Source organism: Podarcis tiliguerta (genome assembly GCF_965153285.1).
Source record: "Podarcis tiliguerta genome assembly, chromosome: 10".
In the NCBI taxonomy this organism is placed as follows: domain Eukaryota; kingdom Metazoa; phylum Chordata; class Lepidosauria; order Squamata; family Lacertidae; genus Podarcis; species Podarcis tiliguerta.
Window position 1 is genome coordinate 66,771,599 of NC_139543.1, and position 26,735 is coordinate 66,798,333.

At 47.2% G+C, this 26,735-nt stretch overlaps 1 protein-coding gene across 4 annotated transcripts in view; it reads right to left on the reverse strand.

Moving 5' to 3' along the window:
• The window catches only part of PLXNA4 (plexin A4), a 618,767-nt gene that overhangs the window by 109,337 nt on the left and 482,695 nt on the right, over positions 1 to 26,735 (reverse strand). For all 4 annotated transcript variants that reach the window (XM_083401717.1, XM_083401718.1, XM_083401719.1 and 1 more), the window contains one exon: positions 18,800 to 19,000. In XM_083401717.1, coding sequence (XP_083257843.1) covers positions 18,800 to 19,000 — 201 coding nt within the window. The remainder of the gene's footprint in view (positions 1 to 18,799; positions 19,001 to 26,735) is intronic.

Genomic DNA, 26,735 nt, shown 5'->3' on the forward strand with positions numbered 1-26,735 from the left:
TACAGCATTAAACATTAAAAACTTCCCTAAACAGGGCTGCCTTCAGACGTCTTCTAAAAGTCAGATAGTTGCTTATTTCCTTGACATCTGATGGGAGAGCGTTCCACAGGGCAGGTGTCACTACTGAGAAGGCCCTCTGCCTGGTTCCCTGTAACCTCACTTCTCACGGCGAGGGAACCGCCAGAAGGCCCTCGGAGCTGGACCTCAGTGTCCGGGCTGAACAATGGGGGTGGAGATGCTCCTTCAGGTATACTGGACCGAGGCTGTTTAGGGCTTTCAACGTCAGCACCAACACTTTGAATTGTACTCGGAAATTTACTGGGAGCCAATGCAGATCTCTCAGGAGCGGTGTTATATGGTGATAAATCCCTGCAAGCGTATCGAGAGAATGTGGCGCTGGCCTCTCGCGCCATCCGTTTTCACTCTCCCTGGGCCCAGAGAAACAGCCTCGGAGGTAGCAGCTGGGGAAAAAATATGTTGCAAGGCCGAGAGATGAGTAATTAACCCAAGACAAAAGTATGATGTGAGGAAGAGAGGAATGGGACTGGTCTTTAACCGGGTCCATATGTCTCCAGACTTGATTTAGCATCCGTTCCCCTCGACTGCATCGCACACTCCTGCGTAAACCCGAGCACAGCTTAAGGCTATGAATCCTTCATGGATTCTACGGGGATTTTATTACCACCAGTGCCCTTAATTAAAAGAATAACATCTGTCTAGCAGGCAACAAGCAGAGACGGGCAGGCCCGCACGACTCCGTGCGCTGAGGCGCATGCACACAGCAGCCGCGCATGGGAGTGCAGATGGAATGTCTTGGGTGTCCACAGAGATACGCCAAGTCTCCCAGGATAACTCAGAGGAGGCCTTTTCCATTGCACCAACAACTCATTCAAATTCCTTGCTGTTTCAGAACACGCTACGGGGCTTTTTCAGTTCGTCACTCGCTCTTTTGTTATATTTCTGCCATGCCCGATTCCAAGCGCTCTCTGTGCAAACTTAAAAACTGAGCACATCGAACAAGTCGACATGATATCTAATTACCGTATTTTTTGCTCTATAAGACTCACTTTTTCCCTCCTAAAAAAGTAATGGGAAATGTGTGTGCATCTTATGGAGCGAATGCAGGCTGTGCAGCTATCCCAGAAGCCAGAACAGCAAGAGGGATTGCTGCTTTCACTGTGCAGCAATCCCTCTTGCTGTTCTGGCTTCTGAGATTCAGAATATATTTTTTCTTGTTTTCCTCCTCCAAAAACTAGGTGCGTCTTGTGGTCTGGTGCGTCTTATAGAGCGAAAAATACGGTATTAAACGAACAAAGGCCAAATTTATATTAAAAGCAATAACAGAAAAATACATGTTAAATGAATTTTTAAAAACCCACAAAGGCCAATTTCAAAGTCATTTAGTAAACACATCCCATCTTTGTCCTGTAAAAACAGGCAGGGAGCACCACCTTCATCCCAAGGCCCAAATTTTTCTGGCCCACAGAGCCATTTTCTCCAAGTGTCCATCCCATCCCAGATAAGGAAGGCACACGTCTGACAGTTAACCCTTTACTGGCAAAAGAAACGCTTACAGCAGCTTCCATGGTGCTCTGGATGAACACAGAGCCTTCTAGCCTCTAGGCAGCTGCCCACATGTCTGAGCCCAATGGCACAATGGTGGCAACAGTGGAACCCTGCCCTGCCACCTAGTACTGCTCTGACTCTCCCTCCTGCCTTGAAGGTGGCAAATACCGTCCAATGCGACATGGCCCAAAACCGGGACGCCATCTCCCAGGTCTGCGCTGCTGTGTGAGTCATGTGACCCGTGCAATTGCAAACCCAGACAAAGTGCTTTGTTGGGTCATGGTACCCGAAAACACATATTTTGGGGTGCCATGCCAGTTTGCAGATGCAAAAAACAAAACAAGATCTCACCCCAAAATCATGCAAGAGCATGGCACTCAAAATTCTCACTGTGCTCTCATGGGGGGGGGGAGGGGAAATGGGATGTATGGTGATATCCAACTCCATAAAATCACTTGTCCCCTCTCCTGGGTCACTACTCAGGTCCCCTGCCTCACCACACACTCTTTGGAGCCCTGCCGGTCCCTGCAACCAAGTCACAACTGCCTTCCTTACACTTGACATCATATATGGGCCCATCATCCTAAACACAATGGTTCTCAACCAGTGGGACCCCAGATGTTGTTGGACTACAACTCCCATCACCCCAAGCTAGCAAGGCCAGAACTCAGGGATGATGGGAGTTGTAGTCCAACAACATCTGGGGACCAACAGGTTGAGAACCACTGTCCTAGTGGCACTATCATTTCCGTATATGGTGTGGGGAGCTGGAATGAGCTGGCAGGTCAAGTCCCTCAATACTTCACCTGTCAGTCACCTGACGTCATAATGAGTGGTGCCAACAGGGAGACTTGATTGCAAAGAGACAATCAGGAGCTCACACTATGTTCATGTTAAGTTCACGGTCGTTCCTCAGGAGCCACATTCATTCCCGGCCCACACCCGACACTGCATGTGGCGTCAGAAGCAAAGAAGATGGGTGTGGCTTTGAGGAAGGTCTTTGTGGGCGAAACTGGGTCTAGCTAGGCCTGTGAAGCTGAGGTTCCCCAAGGTGGCTTTAGAAAATTCAGTACAGTGGTACCTTGGGTTACATACGCTTCAGGTTACAGACTCCGCTAACCCAGAAATAGTACCTTGGGTTAAGAACTTTGCTTCAGAATGAGAACAGAAATTGTGCTCCAGCGGCGCGGCGGCAGCAGGAGGCCCCATTAGCTAAAGTGGTGCTTCGGATTAAGAACAGTTTCAGGTTAAGAACGGACCTCCAGAATGAATTAAGTACTTAACCCGAGGTACCACTGTACCTCCATTGGATCAGGAGCACCATAAATGAGGCATGTAGGGGCAAGAGAAGCTCAACCCCGTTACTTCGTAGGATCTTTCCACCTTGCTGAAAACTGAACATGGCATGAAATTGATTTTTTTGTTTCTGTGCACTTGGGATTTTCCCAATTCTTATGGAACAGCTAATTCACACATGATTACTGCACATTATCCACCTCCTTTAAAGGCACAGAGAGAGCTGGCTTAATTGCACTTGGTTCATGATCAAATAGCACCGAGAGCGGGGTTTCATTATGCATTCTCTCAGAACTGGAACGGAACAAGTCTGCTTGCTCCCTTTCTTCATTGCCCCCACCACATCACCAGCTTGCTACCTACTCATCATGGTCCCCCACAGAAAGCGCTGGCTGCCTTGCTGTTGCTCATCGAGCACTTCCAGGTGCCAAGTGCCAAGGGCAAAACGGCCTCTTTCGTCTGGCACAGGGCGCCACGACACTCACGTATAATCAGAAGCCCTTCAAAAAGCAAAACCTACACGGGGAGGTGCCTTATACAGAGTCAGACCATGGGCCCAACTAGCTTAGGGTTATCTGCACTTGTTGTTGTTGTTTAGTTGCTTAGTCATGTCCGACTCTTCGTGACCCCATGGACCAGAGCACTCCAGGCACTCCTGTCTTCCACTGCTTCCCGCAGTTTGGTCAAATTCATGCTGGTAGCTTCGAGAACACTGTCCAACCATCTCATCCTCTGTCGTCCCCTTCTCCTTGTGCCCTCCGTCTTTCCCAGCATCAGGGTCCCAGGGAGTCTTCTCTTCTCATGAGGTGGCCAAAGTATTGGTGCCTCAGCTTCATGATCTGTCCTTCCAGTGAGCATTCAGGGCTGATTTCCTTCAGAATGGAGAGGTTGGATCTTCTTGCAGTCCATGGGACTCTCAAGAGTCTCCTCCAGCACCATAATTCAAAAGCATCCATTCTTCGGTGATCAGCCTTTTTCATGGTCCAGCTCTCACTTCCATACATCACTTCTGGGAAAACCATAGCTTGAACTATACGGACCTTTGTTGGCAAGGTGATGTCTCTACTTTTTAAGATGCTGTCTAGGTTTGTCATTGCTTTTCTCCCAAGAAGCAGGCGTCTTTTAATTTCATGGCTGCTGTCACCATCTGCAGTGATCATGGAGCCCAAGAAAGTAAAATCTCTCACTGCCTCCATTTCTTCCCCTTCTATTTGCCAGGCCCTGATTGACAGCAATTCTCCAGGATTCCAGGTAGATGACTCTCCAATCCCTACCTGGAGAGGCTGAGGGCTGAACCTGGGACCTTCTGCATGCAGGGCAGGTGAACAATGGCAGGCAGCTGAGAGAAAGAGAGACAGAGAGGCGGAGCAGCCCCTAGTCTACAAATGCAACACACAGTATAATTGAAATTGCAGGGATGGGAAGCTGGGAGTGTGTTTGCAAAAGCAGCAGTGACCATCGCCAGTATCAGCACTGCAGCCCTCTCCATAAAACTGCCCCAGAAGCCATGTGTGCTGCAATTCTTCATGCCTGCTCAGAGGGACACGTCTACAAGGCCAGTGGGACTTAATCCCAGATAAGCACATGGTTTGGCTTGCACTCTTAACCTTGTGGAGCTGACCCTGGGTTAGACGTGTTCAGGACCCCAGAGCCAGCCTTTCTTGATGCTGTTTGAAGCAGCTGCCACCAACCTGCTTGCGGATTCTGAACTGAAGGATTGTCATGAAAATGCTGTTTAAATGCATGACTAGGAAGGTTGGCGCGATGTCAGAAGAGTCTATTGCTCTTCAGAAGGGCTTGGCTTTTATTGTTTATCGTATTGCTTAATGGCAGCATGTGAATATTGTCAAAGCTCTGGGGCTGGAGCAATAAAGTCAATCGATCCAGTGCCTTTTGCTTAATGGCAGAGATGGCCTTGCATGCTGATCAACAAGCTTGGCTTCTGAGCAGGTGTAGCCCTGAATGTCTAACAAGGTATGACCTCTAGTGACTTCTGCGCTGGCTTGGTCAGGTCTGCAGAATGGAAGATAGCAGGATTCCCAAGGACTGCCTCTGCAGGGAGCTGGCTTCAGGCACCAGGCCCGTTGGCAGACCAACTCTGCATTACAAAGAAGTCTGCAAATGTGGCATGGAGGCTGACCACATCAACCCCGCCATGTGGGAATCCCTTGCAGTCAGCCAGAGGGCTTGGAGACAGTCAGGTAGTGCGTCCACAGCAGTGACCAGAGGAGGAATGACTGCAAGGAGGAGCACAAAGAGATGAAGCCCCGTGGTGCATCTGCATAAGCCCAACTGGGTTCCATCCTCTGCCCCAGCTGCAACAAAACATGTCTCTCCAGTATCGGTCTCTACAGCCGCAGCAGGCACTGTAGCCTTCCAACAGTTTGACTTCATCCCCAAAGGTGCACTTCTCTGTTGCCTCCTGAGACAGACAGATCTCAACCAACCAATAATTGATCCCCGTTTTCCAATCTGCATATAATTATAGGGGGAATGAATTGGATCAGTTCACTTTTAAACATGGACTGAACAGCTTTCTCCTTCATTATTGTGCCAATATTTGCATGCCCCTGTTCTCTTCTTCTTAAATAAGTTGGAGTTCTTGTTATAAAATAAACCAAGAAAAAAGCACATCAAGAACTCTGGCCAATATAAGTTTCAGTAGTGGGAGTGGTCCCTACTCGCAAATCAATAGTCAATTGTAACAAAAACTAATCCAGTCAATTATGGATCAGAAACCATGTAATGTTTGATACTTCCAGCTGATGAAGGTGAATACATCGAAACAGGGCCCTGTCCTGGTTTCTGATCCATAATTGACTTCTGACTTCTGCTCAGTGATTGAAACTAAGACCTTCACGTCAAATCTGACTATGGACTAACATGAACTTATCTCTGCTCATAAACTCTTATCTCTAATTCTGTAATGAATTATTGTGTTATACTTATCCTTATGAGTTTGAGTTTGTAATCTCTGTTTGAGTTTGTAATCCTTGTCAGAAAACATACTTTCGAATGGATTAGTTTTTGTTGTTGTTGTTTAGTCGTTTAGTTGTGTCCGACTCTTCATGACCCCATGGACCAGAGCACGCCAGTGTCTTCCACTGCCTCCCGCAGTTTGGTCAAACTCATGCTGGTAGCTTCGAGAACACTGTCCAAGCATCTCATCCTCTGCCATCCCCTTCTCCTTGTGCCCTCCATCTTCCCCAACATCAGGGTCTTTTCCAGGGAGTCTTCTCTTCTCATGAGGTGGCCAAAGTATTGGAGCCTCAGCCTCAGCTTCAGGATCTGTCCTTCCCGTGAGCACTCAGGGCTAATTTCCTTAAGAATGGAAAGGTTTGATCTTCTTGCAGTCCATGGGACTCTCAAGAGTCTCCTCCAGCACCATCAATGGGCTACATTCCTGCAACTGGCCATATGGAAGCAAGAGGAGGTTTGCTGGATCAGGCCAAAGACCTATCTAGTCCAGCAACTTGTTCTCACAATGGCCAGCCATAAGCCCCTGGGAAACCAGCAAGTGGGATTCAAGCACAAGAGCGTTCTCTCCTCTCCTGTGACCTCCAGAAACTGGGTTCTGGATTCAAGGCGCCTTGGAGTCGCTGATGACAAACCACACTATCGTGTTCCCAGAGCAGCTTTGCCCTTGACCTCTATGGTTTCCAGCAGTTATCTCTAAGAACGTTTTCTGCCTGTGACTTTGCAGTTAAAATATCCATCCTTGTGGAATCCGTTCCCCGCAGTAACTCCCACTTGGAGCTTGGTTAGGATGGGCGGGGAGTGGGAACGATCTCCTGGGATGGAGTGCGCAGCGAGTTATTTAGCAGCACTCCCCTACCTGGCAGGGTTAATTAGCTCACACGCCACATCACACTTTGAAGAGGAGAAGGTGGCAGCAAATATGTATTATTATCACGCCGGGGGACTGATTGCTGCTGCGGCAGGAACACGGAGCCATGGGATGCTTTTAGCAAAGAAGCCAAAACTCATCTTGGCATTTGAACAACTAGGATGTTACAGCTTTACTTGAGTGGACAGGAAAGCACAAATAACACATCCCTGAGTCAAAAATTTAAAAACCCACAAAGTTGGGGGGGGGGGAGGGCACTGAACACACTTCTCCACATTTCGTGAAAGCCTCACAGGAGTTTTATACCTCCTGGGGTAAAGGGAAGGGGTGCCCCTTAATGACAAATGGTTGGGTTTAATAATAATAATAATAATAATAATAATAATAATAATAATAATAATTTATACCCTGCCCTTCCTGGTTTAAAAACCGGGCTCAGGGTGGGTAACAGCAAATAAACATTGATTAAAATGTGACTTAAAAACAGCATAAAACAGCATAAAATACAACATAAAATGCAGCATCAATATCAATAAAATTCAAAAATTCAGGGGTAATTTTTTTGGGGGGAAATATTTATGCCAATATAATATGCTTCATTATATTGGCATAAATATTTCCCCCCCAAAAAATTACCCCTGAATTTTTGAATTTTATTGATAAAGATCATGGCCACTGGTCCCATCACCTCCTGGCAAATAGAAGGGGAAGAAATGGAGGCAGTGAGTGATTTTACTTTCTTGGGCTCCATGATAACTGCAGATGGTGACAGCAGTCACGAAATTGCTCCTTGGGAGAAAGGTGATGGCAAACCTAGACAGCATCTTAAAAAGCAGAGACATCACCTTGCCAACAAAGGTCCGTATAGTTAAAGCCATGGTTTTCCCAGTAGTGATGTATGGAAGTGAGAGCTGGACCATAAAGAAGGCTGATCGCCGAAGAATGGATGCTTTTGAATTCTGGTGCTGGAGGAGACTCTTGAGAGTCCCATGGACGGCAAGAAGATCAAACGCATCCATTCTTAAGGAAATCAGCCCTGAGTGCTCACTGGAAGGACAGATCGTGAAGCTGAGGCTCCAATACTTTGGCCACCTCATGAGAAGAGAAGACTCCCTGGAAAAGACCCTGATGTTGGGAAAGATGGAGGGCACAAGGAGAAGGGGGTGACAGAGGACGAGATGGTTGGACAGTGTTCTCGAAGCCACAAACATGAGTCTGACCAAACTGCGGGAGGCAGTGGAAGACAGGAGTGCCTGGCGTGCTCTGGTCCATGGGGTCACGAAGAGTCGGACACGACTAAACGACTAAACAACAACAATACGCTTCATGCAATGGTGACTTCCAGACTCGGTTACTGAAATGCATTTTTGCGCAAATTTCTCCCAACTGAATTTTTTTTTGGTATGCTGTTTTGCCTAAGAAGTCAATTTCTGCTATGCAATGATTCCTAATTCAATGTGTTTTATTTTTGTGGATTTTTAGGCTCATTTCACTCAACTATATGCATTTTTAACACGTTCCTCGTCTGGAGCTCTGCAATGCAAAACTGCAGCAAGAGAAAAGTGCAACTTTCAAAGGATGGCTGTGGGTTTTTTTTTAATCACATATCGCTAAAAAAGCGCTTATTTGCAAAATGAGTCAGATTCCTCCTCTACTCCTACTAGTGAATCCGCCACAGACTTTGTACAGCTCATAAGCCACTGAGCACATTACCGCCGATTATATGCATTTCCCCCCCGTTTCTAACCGTCTGGGTCGGAGGCCGTGCTCTGGGTGCAACTTCTGCCAGAGGTGAGGCTGTTTTGATGGTGACACCCCAGTTATGGAATGACCTCCCCAAGGACATGGGGCTGGCGACTCTTTTGCTAGCTTTGCAATGCCAGGTGAAGACAATTTTCATCTCCTGCACATTTTAATGGATCATTTGTTTTGTTCCTTCTGTTCCTCTGGTTTTTATTGCCACTCTCGCTGCTATTTTTATTGTTGTTGTTATTGCTGTTTTGTGATTTAGAAGGAAAAAAACCAAATGCATTTTATTTTTTTAATGCAGATGCTGATGTGTTGTTTTGAAATAGACCAGGGTCTGTTTCTGGGATCGTGGTGGTAGCTTCAGGGGTTCGTAAACACCATGCTTGCGCCTGGACATGTGTGGACGGACCTGTCCACCCAAATTTATCCACATTTTATTGGGAAGGGGGGGGCACTCCAAAGAGTAGGAGAAAAGGGTGGACTATCAAATTAGAAGAAAGGAGATTCCAACTAAACATCAGGAATAACTTTCTGAGCTGTTTTGGCAATGGAACGGTCTCCCTCAAGCGGTGGTTGACTCTCCTTCATTGGAGGTTTCTAAGCAGAGATTGGATGGCCATCTGTCATGGGCGCTTTGGTTGAGATTCCTGCATTGCAGAGGGTTGGACTAGATGACCCTCTGGGTCCCTTCCAACTCTACAATTCTATGGTTCTACGATCAGGTGGGGCTTTTATTTATTTGCACACTAGATGTCACAGAATCAGCCTTCCTTCCTTCCTTCCTTCCATCAACAGTCAAGCCACAGCTGGATTTTTCAAGTGTAAAAAAATGTGTGTTTGTGTGAAAGAAGCTTTTGCCACTTTGCATAAGACTCCTCCCACCGGAAACTCATTTTACTATTCCCTCTCCAAATGTGAAGAAGAAGAAGAAGAAGAAGAAGAAGAAGAAGAAGAAGAAGAGGAGGAGGAGGAGGAGGAGGAGGAGGAGGAGGAGGAGGAGGAGGAGTTTGGATTTGATATCCCGCTTTATCACTACCCGAAGGAGTCTCAAAGCGGCTAACGTTCTCCTTTCCCTTCCTCCCCCACAACAAACACTCTGTGAGGTGAGTGGGGCTGGGAGACTTCAGAGAAGTGTGACTGGCCCAAGGTCACCCAGCAGCTGCATGTGGAGGAGCGGGGAAGTGATCCCGGTTCACCAGATTACAAGTCTACCGCTTTTAACCACTACACCACACTGGCTCTCTGAAACTCCATTGCCCACCTTTGTGTGAGGGACCAAAGTTCTGGTGATGATGTTGGTGGGGACAAGCAAGAAAGCCCAAAACTTGTGCATGGCAAAGGAGCATAGGAAGCTGCCTTACACAGAGCCAGACCAATGGCTCTACCTTGCATGGTCTGCACTGGCAGCAGCTCTCTGGGATTTTAGGCAGGAGTTTCTTGTCATTTTTGTGGCAGCTGCCCACTGCTGTGGACCTAACAACTAGCAAAACAACAACAAACAAACCTATGGTCATGTGAAGCATCCTCAAGAAACACACGAGACGTAACCGGCTGTGTTCTTAGATAAATAAGGTATACTATTCGTGTATCAAATCATAAATTTCAACAGAAGTAACTGATAAAGTTCAACAAACAAACAAAGCAGAAGACCCAGTGGATGAGATCATTCTCTAATCAGTTCATGCATAAGGTTCATCTGTGTAATAGTGTCTAGTCCACCTGTCTGTTCATAAGGTCCAAACAATCGACATGAAAGGTTGTTACAGTTCCACAGAATCCTTTCACAGAGTCTAAGACAAGGATTTCTGGAATATTGGCCTTGTTTCGCAAATATTAGCAGCTACTACTATGCCATAAGATCCACTGTCCTGTAATATCACATATGAGCTTTAACTACTGATGAAGCCCAGGTCGGCGAAACAAGGCCAATATACCTTATTTATCTAAGAACACAGCCAGTTATGTCTTGTGTGTTTATTGTGGACCTTTAAACAAAACAACAACAACAATAATTTTATTATTTGTACTCCTCCCATCAAACTGGGCTGCCCCAGCCACCCTGGGCTGCTTCCATAGAATCATAGAATCATAGAGTTGGAAGAGACCACAAGGGCCATCGAGTCCAACCCCCTGCCAAGCAGGAAACACCATCAGAGCACTCCTGACATGTGGTTGTCAAGCCTCTGCTTAAAGACCTCCAAAGAAGGAGACTCCACCACACTCCTTGGCAGCAAATTCCAACTTATATAAAAGCATAATAAAACATTAAACATTAAAAAAAACTTCTCTATACAGGCTGCCTTCAGATGTCTTCTAAAAGTTCTATAGTTATTTATCTCCTTGACATCTGGTGGGAGGGCGTTCCACAGGGCAGGTGCCACTACCAAGAAGGCCCTCTCCCTGGTTCCCCGTAACCTCACTTCTCACAGAGAGGGAACCACCAGAAAGCCTTAAGAGCTGGACCTCTGTGTCCGGGCTGGACGATGGGGGTGGAGCCGCTCCTTCAGGTACACAGGGACGAAGCTGTTAGGGGCTTTAAAGGTCAACACCAACACTTTGAGTTGTTCCTTCCCTGTGGAATGCCCTCCCATCAGATGTCAAGGAAACAAACAATTAGACAATTTTAGAAGATATTGCAGCCCTGTATAGGGAGGTTTTTAATAGTTGATGTTTTACTGTGCTTGATGTTTTAATTTGATGGAAGCCACCCAGAGTGGCTGGGGAAACTGAGTCAGTTGGGTGGCATATAAATAAATGACGATGATGATGCTCTTTTGAATACTACCTAGATTATACCACTGCAGGGCTGTGGGCAAAGTGGTTGAAATGATGAAGTGGAAAGTCCCAATGTGCCAGTCTTTGGAAGGAGACACCAACACGCTTGATGACACAGTAAGTTGGGTGAGGAATGGAGGAATGGAGGAAAGGAATGGAGGAAAGGAAGAAACCATTAAGAGGTTTCCTTATAGAAGAAGAAGAAGAAGAAGAAGAAGAAGAAGAAGAAGAAGAAGAAGAGGAGGAGGAGGAGGAGGAGTTTGGATTTGATATCCCGCCTTTCACTCCCTTTAAGGAGTCTCAAAGCGGCTAACATTCTCCTTTTCCCTTCCTCCCCCACAACAAACACTCTGTGAGGTGAGTGGGGCTGAGAGACTTCAAGGAAGTGTGACTGGCCCAAGGTCACCCAGCAGCTGCACGTGGAGGAGCGGAGACGCGAACCCAGTTCCCCAGATTACAAGACTCCCGCTCTCAACCACTACACCACACTGGCTCTCTGGGTCAGGGATGTTCTGTTATGTAACAGGGGTTTGCATCACACCAAGTGTGCATGAAGAATGTACGCTACAGTCCCTCATACGGACACATCTAACCACATAATAATGTCTGACAGGAGCTCCTACTAAGACATTGCCTTCCTCAAGATCACGATGGCCCATAAAGCCACGTTGCACTTTGGGCTAGCAGCTATAGCAGCCTCTGGCTTGGGGTCTTCAGATGAAAGATGGGGCTGTTCAACAGGTGTGTGGTATTCATTGACAACGATCACCCTCTCTCCCTGTTAAGACTCTGCAGGGATTTCAGCTTTGTACTGGTAAGATTACTACACTAGGAAGATCTGAGGAACCGATACAGACATATTGTCTGTGTTCTGGGTTTGGGTCAGGCTTCCTTTTAACTTTCAGAATATTGCAATTCTTTTCTTTTTTTTTAAACAAACAAGCACCCCAAAATGGTTCATAAAAAGCATCCTTAATTTTTCAAGCCATAAATCCCAGTGAGATCCTGAGCTTCGGCACTCACAGGCCACTAACCAGTAATGGAATCTGGGAGCAAAGCAAAGTGGGATGATGGCACGCTCATTTGTAACAGGTCGTAAAACTGGCAAAAGGCCCATAATTGGAAACATGGCGTTTAATGCCACAGAAAATGGGCTGCATGGTTTTAGTGACAGCTTCCTGCAGTGGGGCAGAGGAAGGTCAATGAAGCCTACATTCATTGTGAAAGGAACATCATCATCAACAACAACATCAACATCAACAAGAGGAAATGATTAGTTGAGGAAAATCGGAAGAAAGCATCATGGAAAAACAAGTACAAGCTAGTAAAGGTAAAGGTACCCCTGCCCATACGGGCTAGTCGTGTCCGACTCTAGGGTTGTGCGCTCATCTCAATTAAGAGGCCGGGAGCCAGCGCTGTCCGAAGACACTTCCGGGTCACGTGGACAGCGTGACGAAGCTGCTCTGGCGAGCCAGTGCCGCACACGGAAACGCCGTTTACCTTCCCGCTATAAAGCGGTACCTATTTATTTACTTGCACTTAGGGGTGCTTTTGAACTGCTAGGTGGGCAGGAGCTGGGACCGAATGACGGGAGCTCACCCCGCCGCGGGGATTCGAACCGCCGACCATACGATCAGCAAGTCCCAGGCACTGAGGTTTTACCCACAGTGCCACCCGCCACAAGCTAGTAGTCCTGATATATTTTGAAGCTCACTTCCAGGCCTAGAATCATAGATTCGTAGAGTTGGAGGTGAGCCAAAGATCACCTCGTTCAACCCCCTGAATTGAAGGAATCACAGCTAAAGAATCTCTGGCAGATGGACACCCAACCTCCATTTAAAAGCCTCCAATGAAACAGAGTCTACCACCTTCCGAGGGAGTCTGTTCCGCTGTCAAGCAGCTCTTACTGTCAGAAAGTTCTTCCTAGCGTTTAGTCGGAATCTCATTCCTTGCAAATTGAAACCATTGCTTTGGGTCGTACTCTCTGGAGCAGTGGAAAACAAGCTTGTTCCATCCTACACTGGCTCCCAGTGCGTTTCCGAGCACAATTCAAAGTGTTGATGCTGACCTTGAAAGCCCTAAACGGCCTCAGCCCTGTATACCTGAAGGAGTGTTTCCACCCAAATCGTTCTGCTGAGGTCCAGCTCCGAGGGCCTTCTGGCGGTTCCCTCACTACGAGAATCCAAGTTACAGGGAACCAGGCAGAGGGCCTTCTCGGTAGTGGCGCCCACCCTGTGGAACACCCTCCCACCAGATGTCAAAGAGAAAAACAACTACCAGACCTTTAGAAGACGTCTGAAGGCAGCCCTGTTTAGGGAAGCTTTTAATGTTTAATAGACTATTGTATTTTAATATTCTGTTGGAAGCTGCCCAGAGTGGCTGGGGAAACCCAGCCAGATGGGCGGGGTATAAATAATAAATTATTATTATTATTATTATTATTATCCTCCATGTGACAGCCCTTCCGATATTTGAAGATGGCTCTCATATCACATTATCAGTCTTATCTACTCCACGCTAATGGCTCGTGGCTCTAACACCCTTTCCCATCTTACATTCCAGAGAAAAAGCAAGGGCATAACACAATAGCTGCCATGGTAATGAGTGATGTCATAGAGGACTACAATAGGAAGCAACAAGCAGGGGAGAAGAGTACAGGAAGCACACCATGGATGTACTTAGTGACACAGTCACATGGGTGAAAAAATCCATCTAAATATAATAATAATAATAATAATAATAATAATAATAATAATAATAATAATAATTTATTTATACCCTGCCCTCCGGCCAGAGCCGGGCTCAGGGCGGCTAACACCAGTAAAATTACAATAAAAACATAATAGAGAGGGGGAACCAGTTTTTTAAAATATGGGTTAAAATACAATTTAAAATGCAGGCTCATTTTAAAAGTAGACCATAGATCAAAACCATAAAGGGAAGGAAACATAAGAGTCAGACTGAGTTGAAACCAAAGGCCAGGCGGAACAGCTCTGTCTTGCAGGCCCTGCGGAAAGATGTCAAATCCTGCAGGGCCCTAGTCTCTTGGGACAGAGCTTTCCACCAAGTCGGGGCCAGTACTGAAAAGGCCCTGGCCCTAGTTGAGACCAATAATTTCATCCAGCGCTATTTTTTATTATATGAATGTCTGTTTAAGTGCTATTTTGGAATAACTGCCATATTGCCCCTTTTCTACAAGTTTCTATTAATGTTTTTCATTACATCTTTCATCTCATTACCGCTCCATCAGTAGACTCTGAATGCTAGGGCTGCGAGTTCGAGTCCCACTTTGGGTAAAAAGATACCTGCATTGCCGGGAGGGGGGGTAGACTGGATGACCCTTGTGGTCCCTTCCAACTCTACAATCCCATGATACTACGAGCATGCTCAGTTGTGTGTTCTCACACCTTTTGAAATACCCTGTATATTCCAGAGCGCTTTGGAAGGGGGGAAAGTCAGTAGCCGCATCATTTGCTGCGCAAATCCATGTTTGGTTCCACCCCGCTGAGTTTCACTCTGGAGTCTGTACACCCAACGAGAGAGAGCGTAACTCATAGGCTGATCTTACATGAAAAGCTGGCACCGCTGCAGCTTGAGTCAACACAAGCATATGGGTGTACATCAGCCATCCAGCTTCATCAAGCAAACAGGATGACATTATGCAACGATGCTCAACCAGATGATGCACTGAGCTGCGCACTGTTGTCAGAGAGCTTTAATTAATGCCGAGAAACAGCCACATGCCTGCTAGTGAGTTTCTCCCACTGTTTGTGACGCTTCTGATTTATTTATTTTCCTTATTGCGACCAATGTCAAACTATTCATGGTCCTTTGTTTTGGCCGTTTTCACAGCGCCCGTTTTTAAATTTTGCACAATGCGCACTGGTACAACACACAGCTTCTCCCTACGTTCTCACAAATGTTGTGATAACCATATAATAAAAGCAGATGCCACGCGCGGAATCATACATGCGCTAGAGTGAAATAATAAATAATCATTAATGAGTGTATTTTGGTTGTTAATTATAGCTTACGTCTCCATTCTAATACAGCTAAGCTTGAAGAGTTCCCAGCGGAGAACAGGGCTCTATATCATCTTGAACTTTATTACATTATTATATGGTGTCTTCTGTGTTATTGTATATACACTTGCACGCGGCCATATTACATTGCATTAATTTGTGGTATAGAAATACTTTTATAAATAAATAAGATTTGGACAATTTTATCGGCCCCTAATCAAGATTCCCTCTCTCTCCCCCTCTCCTTCCCCTGCTTTTCTTTTTTCTTAGGTGACAGAAATGCCCCAACTCCCAGCTCTGGGCAAGGAAGGAGGCTGCGGGAAGTTCAACCACACCAGCCAAAGAGGTCTCCTTCCACACCAAGAGCCCAGAACCAAATATAAACTGACTTCTTCCTTGATGGAGCAAGCTTGCTTTCTGCTGCTCCTGAGGGGTAGGACCCTGTGCTGGGCCCGGGGGTAACCCTTGAAACACGGTCCAGGACCAGTCCAGAATCCAAAGGTTCCGCTAGGAGTCAGTCCGACAGGGCCAAGGTAGGAAACCAGGCAAGGACAGGTACAGGATCTCAGGCAGGATCTAGCATACAGCAATGTTGCTCCTGCAACCAGGGGCAGGGTGCAACAGCCTTTTATCTTTGACGGGGTAACGGCCAGTCCAAGTTTGAGAAAAAACAGACAGAAATATTCAAGCATTTCAGCTTTTCAAAAGAGGAAAGTGTGTCTTCGCTTTTAGAACTTGAAAAAAGCTTGAATTGGCAAAACTAACTGTAGTTATAAGGTACCAATCAAATCAGAAATTAAGACTACAATGGAAATGGTTTGAAGATTATATGTCCAAACACTGCTCAAAAAATAATACGTTGATGTGTTTGGATTAATGCTTGTAAAGTCGAATGAGAATAAATAATAGTAAGTTAAGAGAGTTAAGAAACAAAGATATAAATTGCAGTGGGAAATACAATAATTTTGTACAAATGAAGGCGAATGTTGGTGGAGGGAAGTCACAAGGGTGTTTTAATGTTTGTCATTGGTGTTAGTAGCGTTTGTGAAATATTTGTGTTTACCTGTTTGTTTGTAAATAAAATAAAATAATAATTAGGAAAAAAGAAAATAAGAAAATGCTTGAATGATCTCAGTTCTTTCTCCTTAGCACCTTGATTCCTTGCGGGGCATGCAGCCTTGGCCAAATTGGACCCCCTACGCACATGTGCGCACACTGTGTATCTCATGGGTAAGCAAACTAAGCCCCAGGGGCCGGATCCGGCCCAATCGCCTTCTCAATCCAGCCAGTGGATCCGGGAATCAGCGTGTTTTTACATGAGTAGAATGTGTCCTTTTATTTAAAATGCATCTCTGGGTTATTTGTGGGGCATAGGAATTTGTTCATGGTTTTTTTTCTTCAAAATATAGTCCGGCCCCCCACAAGGTCTGAGGGACAGTGGACCGGCCCCCTGCTGAAAAAGCTTTCTGACCCTTGGTATACCTCTTTATCTATCTTGCATCTTGAATCGTTCAGGAATTAGAATAGAAACACCCTATGGTTGGGTGCAGCCGATAACAGGCAATAGTGTTGCTAGCATCCTGCTTCTGCAGCTTCTTACAGGAATTATCCCTCTCGCTTTCTATCCAACACCCGCCCCACCAAAAACCCCCCTGAATTAGTATTCATTGCAAGGAAGGCACGATGTGATGTGCCTCAGATTCCTGCCTGTCTGAAGAGTGGCTTGACTTTAGAAAGCTCTGCTCGGGAGAGGAGAATAAAAGTTTGCAGAATAAATTAAAACCTTTCAGCCGAGTCCTTCCTGAGGCAAAAAGGAGCCTCCGAATGACACAGAGGGGAGCGGAGGCGGAACACCCAGATCCAGATTTGTATAGAGGATTTAAATGGAAAGGAAGCTACATGTGCTGCAAAATTCTCTTAGAATCATAGGATTGTGCAGTTGGAGTCCATTCCACTGTCAAACAGCTGTTCCCACCCAGAAGTTCTTCCTTAGTGTTTGGTTGGAATCTCCTCCCTTTACATTTGAATCTCATTGTTTCTGGTCCTCTCCTCTGGAGCCAAAGAAAGCAAGTTTGCTCCATCTTCCACGTGGCAGCCCATTAGATATTTGAAGATAATTCAGATATTTGAAGATGGCTGTCATATTGCTTTGCAGTCTTCTCTTCTACAGGCTCATATCCAACTCACTCTACTGATCCTCATTAAGGCTGGACTTAAAGACCATTTAAGGGACGCGGATGGCGCTGTGGGTTAAACCACAGAGCTCAGGACTTCAGAAGGTTGGCGGTTCGAATCCCTGTGACGGGGTGAGCTCCCGTTGCTCGGTCCCTGCTCCTGCCAACCCAGCAGTTCGAAAGCATGTCAAAGTGCAAGTAGATAAATAAGTACCACTCCGGCGGGAAGGTAAACGGTGTTTCTGTGCACTGCTCTGGTTTGCCAGAAGCGGCTTAGTCATGCTGGCCACATGACCAGGAAGCTGTACGCGGCTCCCTTGGCCAATAAAGCGAGATGAGCGCCGCAACCCCAGAGTCGGTCACGACTGGACCTAATGGTCAGGGGTCCCTTTACCTTAAAGACCATTTATCATCTTGGTCCTGTGGCAATTATCCCAACCAAGAGAAAATGCCTTTAAAACTGCCAACCTGCTAGTAGGTGGAGCAGATACCCACATCTTAAGAACATGCTGGATCAGGCCAAGGGCCTGCTGAGTCAAACAATCTCACAGTGGGCAATCAAGTGTCTGTGGGGAACCCTGAAGCAGGATTCGAACTCTCCCCATCTGTGGTTTCCAGCAAGTGGCATTTGAAAGTATTGCCTCATCACGTGGACCTACTAGAACATAGATAGATTGCATGCCATCGATAGCCTTCACTTCGACCTACGCCTCTCCACCCCATGCACATCGTTTGACTGGAGAATTGCATCACAAAAATTCAGAGAAGCACGGTTCTCAAACGATAGCTCTGTTTCGGTCTTTGTGTTGGTTCGGAAAGTCTCCCATTAAAATGCAAACAAAATCACAATTGTCCCCAGGGCCGGATTTAGGTTTGATGAGGCCCTAAGCTACTGAAGGTAATGGGGCCCTTTATATGTCAACAACAAACTGTCGCTGTTTTTTGTGTTGAATATAAGCTATATGGTAATTTATGGACCTCGTAGGTATCTCAAGCCATTTGCACATAACATTTTCAACCAGTCCATGCAGAATGTAGGTACCCTATAAATAGAAAGGAGCAAACCAGTGATATTTTAGGGAGCAGGCTAGCAGGTGGGGCCCATGACTTACACCATAGGAGCCTACACAACACAAAACATTGTTGCTGTATGTAGGTTTTATTTTATTTGTTTTTTATCTTATATTTTGGAAATGTACATCCAGGGTTTTTCCCTTTAATTTTTTTGGGGAGGCTCCAAGAGAGTAGGACTCTAAGCTATAGCTTGTTTGGCTTATAAGTAAATCCGGCACTGATTTTCCCCTATCTCTTCCTGCAGTCCAGCCCCCCTCTTCCCTTTCCCATGGCCCAGAATGGCAGGGCTTACTCACTGAAGTGTTTTGGCACTGGACGCTGGAGCTGTTGAACCGCAAAGCAGGCACCCTCTTCTCATTGCCCTGGATGCTGATGATGCACTCGTAGCCCCGCTGCCCGGACTGAGGCTGAGGAAGGTTCTTGGCCTTCAGCGTGATTGGCTTGATGACGTCCACAGGCACCAAGATCTTACTGACGTGCAGCAACTGGGGGCAGTCCTGGAGAAAGCAGGGAGGAGGAGACGGTGGGAGGGGAGGGGAAAGAAATAAATTGTCCCGTGCAAGTTAGTAAAATGCTTAGTTACGTTTTCCTGATTTGTCCTGCAATCTCTTACAGGTACAGAGGAGGGTTAACAAAGATGATAAATTGAAATTGAAATACTTTATTGTCACTTGTACAACTTGTATACAGTGAGATTACATGAGCACCCCCCACTCAGCTCTCTTAGACTTACTGTATTTTTCGCTCCATAAGACGCACCTTTTTCCTCTTAAAAACTAAGGGGAAATGTCTGTGCATCTTATGGAGCGAATGTGTGGTCCCTGGAGCTGAATTGTGATCCTGCTTGCTGTCCTGGCTTCTGGGATTCAGAATATTTTTTGTTGTTGTTTTCGTCTTCCAAAACTAGGTGCGTCTTATGGAGCGAAATATACTGACACACACACACACCAAACCCGAAAGTCAGTTCCCCTGTTGTTATCTTTTCATTCAGCAGCCTAACAGCCCATGGATAGAAGCTGTTCTTTACCCTGTTGGTGCGACTAATCATGCTTCTATACCTTCTGCTCCAGGGCAGGAGATCAAGAAAGTGCCTGACGGCCAATGGCCCATCTAATCCCGCACCCTATTCTTACAGTGGCCAACCAGGTGCCCCAGTGGGAAAACTGCAAGCAGGATCCAAGCACAAGAGCCCTTTCCCTTCCTGTCGTCTCATGCAATCGGTATACGGAAGCATTACTGTCTCCAGCTGCCATCCATCAATCGCCCTCTCCTCCATGTATTTGGTCTTTTGAAGCCCTCTAGTTTGGTGGTCATCACCACGGGAGCAAATTTCATAATTTAACCTTGTGCAACGTTAAGAAGTGTTTCCTTCCATCTGCCCTGAATCTTCCAACATTCAGATTCAACCAAGATTAGCATATGCTGCGCCAGGGTGCAAAAAACTGCCCAGCACACCCCATTTTTGGGGCGGGCAGGCCAAAGTTGTTGAGCTTTTTTGGGGGGGGGGACGCTGGGGGTGGAGGAAGGAGAGCAATCCCCACAGAGGCTTGGGAGGGAAGCTATGTGCCTCATGTGAGCAGCATGCATGCACTGGGTGGGCTTCTCTATGGCCCGCCAATCCCAGGCACACAGGAGGAGGGTAGAGTCGGCCGGCTGCCTCAGTGCCCGCAGCAGAAAAGCCTGCGGCGCTCTGATGGGCTCTGCTTCACTCGACAGCGGCTGTCAGCTGGCCTGGTTCTTCAATCCCCAGACTCCAAATCTCAGCCCCGGACTCTCGGCCTGGTGCCCCTGAGAGCCCTACACCCAGGTGCCCTGCACCCCTAGCGCCTATGGGTAAGCCAGCCCTGGATTCAACTACCATCTACCTTAGCCCACCTTGGTCCATCTAATTTAGTGATGTCTGCATTGACTTGAGCAGCTCTCCAGGTCTCCAGGCAGGGGATATTCCCCGCTGTGATGGCCTGGGATGCGTACTCGGAGGTTGAACCTGAGGAATCCCAGCCTGCACAGGAGTCCCCGCCTCCAGAACCAGCTGAGCTGAGGCTGGGGCTTGAGCCTGAAGGGTCCTCACCTGTGCTGGATCCTCAGGTGCAGGCACCAGCTGAGTCTGCTCTGGCCCCTGAGGTGATGGAGGACCCATTGCCTGCAGGTGCTCCACTCTCAGCCCCGTCAGAGGAAGAGGAGGTTGCCTCTGGGTCCGCTAACCCTCCAGCCTCTCCTTAGCTGCAGAGGCTCAGGGCAGAGAGGCGGAGGGAACTAAGTTCCTGCAGGAGGAGTGCTCGCCTTAAGGCCAGGAGAGGCAAGTCACCTGTGGGCCGAGGCCGCCCTATGCCTTGGGGCAGATAAAAGCCAGCCAGCCCCAGTTCCAGGTTGCGGGAGCAACATTGTTTGGTAACCTGTTCCTGCCTGCACCCTGTCCTGCTCTTCTGCCAGAGTTCCTGACCTCACCCGACTCCCTGCCTTGGACCCAGCTTCAGCTTTGATGGACAGCCTCCATACCACACCCTCAATTTGGAATGGACTTGGGCCTCGCCGCACGGATAACCCTCGGGACCAGCACACCCGCTTTACCTGCAATTGCCACTGGGGCCTTTTGCATTCAAAGCAGCTGCTCTGCTACTGAGCTGTGCCTCTTCCCCCCTTTTATGTTATGCAAGAGAGCTGCCCTTTAATTTGTCCTCACCGCATTCTAAGGAAAGGCTCTGTTTCCCAGAAGGAGAGGCTGCAAAGCAGCACATTCTGCAGGGGGCTGATTTCAGGTGCCTGATTTCAAGAACTGGCGATGGGAAGGGAGGGACGAAGGGAAGGAGTGACTCAAAGCACTGGGAGGGGGAAGCAGAAAGACGTGTGACTTTAGAGAGAGATGCGGGAGGTATCTCTCCTCACAGCAGATGGCGGACGCGCCTCATGGGCACAAACAGTTGAGCAGCACCAAGGAATGGATGAGCTGTGGAGCAGCTGCAGTTACCCTGACTAGGAATGGCATTATGGAGACTGTCAATCATGCTGTTCTGTGGGTGAGATGGACCACAACTAGCATCAGGTGTGTTTGCGAGGAAAATATGCCCACCATGCCAGGCTCAGATCAAACGGTATGGAATTCCCCAAAAGCTTTCAACACACTCACACACAGCATTTGTTGAATAATGCAATGCTATTTTTAAAAATGCAGAAATATGTATTTCCCAGAACATTATATATATATATATATATATATATATATATATATATATATATACACACACACACACACACACACACACACACACACACACACACAGTGGTGCCTCGCAAGACGAAAAGAATCCGTTCCGCGAGTCTCTTCGTCTAGCGGTTTTTTCGTCTTGCGAAGCAACCCTATTAGCGGATTAGCGCTATTAGAGGTTTAGCGGCTATTAGCGGCTATTAAAGGCTTAAGGGATTAGCGGATTAGCTGCTAAAAGGCTATTAGCAGCTTAGTGCCTTAGAAAAAGGGGGTGGGGAGCGGAAAAAAATCGCAAGAATTGCAAGACATTTTCGTCTTGCGAAGCAAGCCCATAGAGAAATTCGTCCTGCGAAGCGCATTGAAAAACAGAAAACCCTTTCGTCTAGCGGGTTTTCCGTCTTGCAAGGCATTCGTCTTGCGGGGCACCACTGTATATATATATTTAATAAAAAAGCTGTTTTGGAACAGCTGCATTTGTTGCCAGTTTGCTTTCTGGCCCAATTCAAGGTGTTCCTGTTGAGTGTTTAAAGCCATAAATGACTCGGGCCCCAAATTTCTGGAAGATCCCCCCTTCCCTGCAGACCCCATTGGGGATTCAGATCAGAAGAGGGGATGTTTTTGTAGGTCTGCTGCCCTCAGGAGAGTGATGGCAGCCCAGGAGAGCGCCTTCTCTGTGGCAACTCCTAAGTGAACATGAGAACAGACTTCTGGGTCTGTCCAACCCAGCATGCTTTTCTCACAGTGACCAACCAGATGCCCTTGGGAAACTCACAAGCAAGATTTGAGCATCATCATCATCATTTATTTATACCCCACCCATCTGGCCGGGCCTCCCCAGCCACTCTGAGCAGCTCCCAACAGAATATTAAAAACACTACAAAACATCAAACATTAAAAACTTTCCTAAACAGGGCTGCCTTCAGATGTATTCTAAAAGTCAGATAGTTGTTTATTTCCTTGACACCTGATGGGAGGGCGTTCCACAGGGCGGGAGCCACAACGGAGAAAGCCCTCTGCCTGCTTCCCTGTAGCTTTGCATCTTGCAGAGCCCTCGGAGCTGGACCTCAGTGTCTGGCCTGAACGATGGGGGTGGAGACACTCCTTCAGGTATACTGGCCTGAGGCCGTTTAGGGCTTTAAAGGTCAGCACCAATACTGTGAATTGTGCATTCTTCCCTTTCTGCTGGTGGCTTCCAGCAAGTGCTATTCAGAAGCGTTGCCACCTTCAACTCTGGGGGCAGAGCATAGCTATCCTGGCCAGTAGCCATTGATAGTCCTCCCTTCCATGAATCTGTGGAATCTTCTTTTAAAGTCATCTAGGTTTGTGCCCATTACTGCCCCCTGCAGGAGTGAGTTCCATACTTTAACTATGTGCTGCATGAAGAAGTACAGTGGTACCTCGGGTTAAGTACTTAATTCATTCTGGAGGTCCGTTCTTAACCTGAAACTGTTCTTAACCTGAATCACAACTTTAGCTAATGGGGCCTCCTGCTGCCGCTGCACGATTTCAGTTCTCACCCTGAAGCAAAGTTCTTAACCCGAGGTACTATTTCTGGGTTAGCGGAGTCTGTAACCTGAAGCGTCTGTAACCCGAGGTACCACTGTACATATATTTTTAAGAAGTGAAGCTCCTGCCACACAGAGGTGTATCTGGTACCTACATGGTATAATTTCCAAAAGATAACCTGGGATAGCTCAGTCAGTAGAGCATGAGACTCCTAATCTCAGGGTTGCGGGTTCGAGCTCCACATTGCGCAAAAGATTCCGGCATTGCAGGGGTTGGGCTAGCCAGCGTGGTATAGTGGTTAAGAGCGGTGGACTCGTAATCTGGTGAACCAGGTTCGCGTCTCCACTCCTCCACATGCAGCTGCTGGGTGACCTTGGGCCAGTCACACTTCTCTGAAGTCTCTCAGCCCCACTCACCTCACAGAGTGTTTGTTGTGGGGGAGGAAGGGAAAGGAGAATGTGAGCCGCTTTGAGACTCCTTTGGGTAGTGATAAAGCGGGATATCAAATCCAAACTTTTCTTCTAGATGATCCTCGTGGTCCCTTCCGACTCTACAATTCTGTGAGTCTCTATGCTGAAGACTCATCTCTCCCCCCGGCCTTTGGCACCTGAGATGTGTGCTTTCCTGTGACTGCAATTTGTCTTAAACTGCTTCTAAAGTTGCATTTTAAATGGTTGAGAGCCACTCTGGGAGCCTCAAGGTGAAGGGAGGTTAATAAATCAAATCAATAATAATGAAAAATAATAACCATAGGTGATCGAGGGGTTTTTTTTTTAAAGGAACCCTGGGATGGATCCCAGGAGGGGAAACTCAAAGCCAGAGCACAAAGACATGCAAGAAGACGAGGGGGGTTAAGAAAAAGCGGCAATGTGAAGAAATTGGGAGATTTCCTTCTCGCACGCCACCCCAAGCCGGCGCCATAACCTTTTTGATCATCCTTGTTTCAAATTCATTAACAAGAGGCAATTGCAGAGGCCCCAATAAAAGGATTCGTTAGCATATAAAAAGGTTTGAGGCTCTGTTAGGAAGTTCATTATAGATAATTGAAGAGGCGAGGGCCGTTAAAAAGGCGAAATCCTCTTCCCAATGTGTGACTTTATCTGATTGACCTAATGTACTTCCTAATTGAAATTTTAAAAGGCAATTTCTTGGAAAGAGGGGATACGTGGGAGTTCCGGGTCTCGCCCTCTGTGTCCATGCCTTGGGTACGGCCCAAGATGAGGAAGAGAGAACTTTTAAAAAATGGAGATGCTTCCCTAAACCACCTCCACCCCTATACTGAGCCCAAGAAATAAGCCATAGGAACTAGAATATACAGTATGCAGTTGGGTAATGTTGGACTGGGACCTGGGAGACTAGGGTTCGAATCCCCACTCAGCCATGCAGCTCATTGGGTGACCCTGGGACAGAGGCGCCATCTTGTGACCAAGATGGGGGGAGGGCTGATGTGCGTTATGCATGCATGGCGTCATGCGCACATTGTTCTAGATATAGGTAAGTAGCCGTGTTGGTCTGCCATAGTCAAAACAAAATAAAATACCGTATTTTTTGCTCTATAAGACTCACTTTTTCCCTCCTAAAAAGTAAGGGGAAATGTGTGTGTGCGTCTTATGGAGCGAATGCAGGCTGCACAGCTATCCCAGAAGCCAGAACAGCAAGAGGGATTGCTGCTTTCACTGCGCAGAGATCCCTCTTGCTGTTCTGGCTTCTGAGATTCAGAATATTTTTCTTCTTGTTGTTTTCCTCCTCCAAAAACCAGGTGCGTCTTGTGGTCTGGTGTGTCTTATAGAGCGAAAAATACGGTAAATTCCTTCCAGTAGCACCTTAGAAACCAACTAAGTTTGTTTGTTGATCTCTAAGGTACAATGCATTGTGTAAGTGCTGTGTGTTTGACATCACAAACGGGCAACGCGCATCATTGGGAGGAAGCTGAGTGGGGAGCCCAGCGTGGCACAGCTCCCTCTCTCACACTCAGGAGGAACCAGCCATTGAATCGCTCTGCGTTTGGCCTCCTCTGCTCCCTCAACATCGAGGGGGCCCACCCCCCTGCCAGCAAATATTGCTGTGGTCAAAGAGTCCTCTACCTCCTAGGAGTTGGTGCACCTGCCGTGGGGCTGGTTGCTGTCTCTCAGTCATTAACCTCCCTCTTTCCCCCGCAGGGTCGCTGTGAGGACAACAGGAGGATGTTGAGACTCCTTTAAAGCCCTAAATGGCCTAGGTCCAGTATACATGAAGGAGCGTCTCCACCCCCATCATTCTGCCCGGACACTGAGATCCAGCTCCGAGGGTCTTCTGGCAGTTCCCTCATTGCGAGAAGCCAAGTTACAGGGAACCAGGCAGAGGGCCTTCTCGGTAGTGGCACCCACCCTGTGGAACGCCCTCTCACCAGATGTCAAAGACAAAAACAGCTACCAGACTTATGGTATTTTAATATTTTGTTGGAAGCTGCCCAGAGTAGATGGGGAAGCCCAGCCAGATGAGCGGGGGTATAAATAAATTATTATTATTATTATTATTATTATTATTATTTGCACAACAGCTCGAGCTCTTGGAAGGAAAGGTGGGGGTATAAATGTACTGAACAAAACCCCACAATTTGCATGCATCTGTTAATAATAATAATAATAATAATAATAATAATAATAATAATAATAATAATTTATTTATTTATATCCCACCCATCTGGCTGGGTTTCCCCAGCCACTCTGGGCAGCTTCCAACCGAATGTTAAAAACGAAACAACGCCAGACATTAAGGCCCCAAGCCACCACGTTACTCCCAGGAGAGGCGCCTGACTCGGGCGCTCTGCAGGCCAGGCCCCGCGGTAAGTGCTGACCCCCACGGTGTGCTATTTTGCACCTCCCTCAAGGATGACACCCGGGGCAGTCCGCTCCCCCCTTCCTACGCCCCTGGTTCTGCCGCTGTACATGCATGTAGTGGCAGAACTAGGACCAAACTAGGATCAGACCACCATCCTAAATCTGACCAAAAGCTGGCTAAGGGGCTTAGGGTGCGGCATAAATGCCTTTGCACAAGCAGAGAGGGACTCTACCAGCAGGGCAATACAGTGGTACCTCAGGTTAAGTACTTAATTCATTTTGGAGTCCGTTCTTAACCTGAAACTGTTCTTAACCTGAGGTACCACTTTAGCTAATGGGGCCTCCCACTGCCAACGCGCGGTTTCTGTTCTCATCCTGAAGCAAAGTTCTTAACCCGAGGTACTATTTCTGGGTTAGTGGAGTCTGTAACCTGAAGCATCTGTAACCTGAGGTACCACTGTAGTCCAAAGGGGCACCAAAACCTCTGTAGGTGCTGACGTATTTTTAATCTTTGTTGCAAGCTTCCCAGAGTGGCTGGGGAAAGCCAGCCAGATGGGTGGGGTACAAATAATAAATTATTATTATTATCATATTACCTACCAGCAGGGATTTGCCAGAGGTAGAGCCAGAAAGGCCATGAGAGTCTTTGGGTCCCGTCCCCTCGAAATGGCAGAAAACAGCACCAGTAGTGTAGTGATTTCC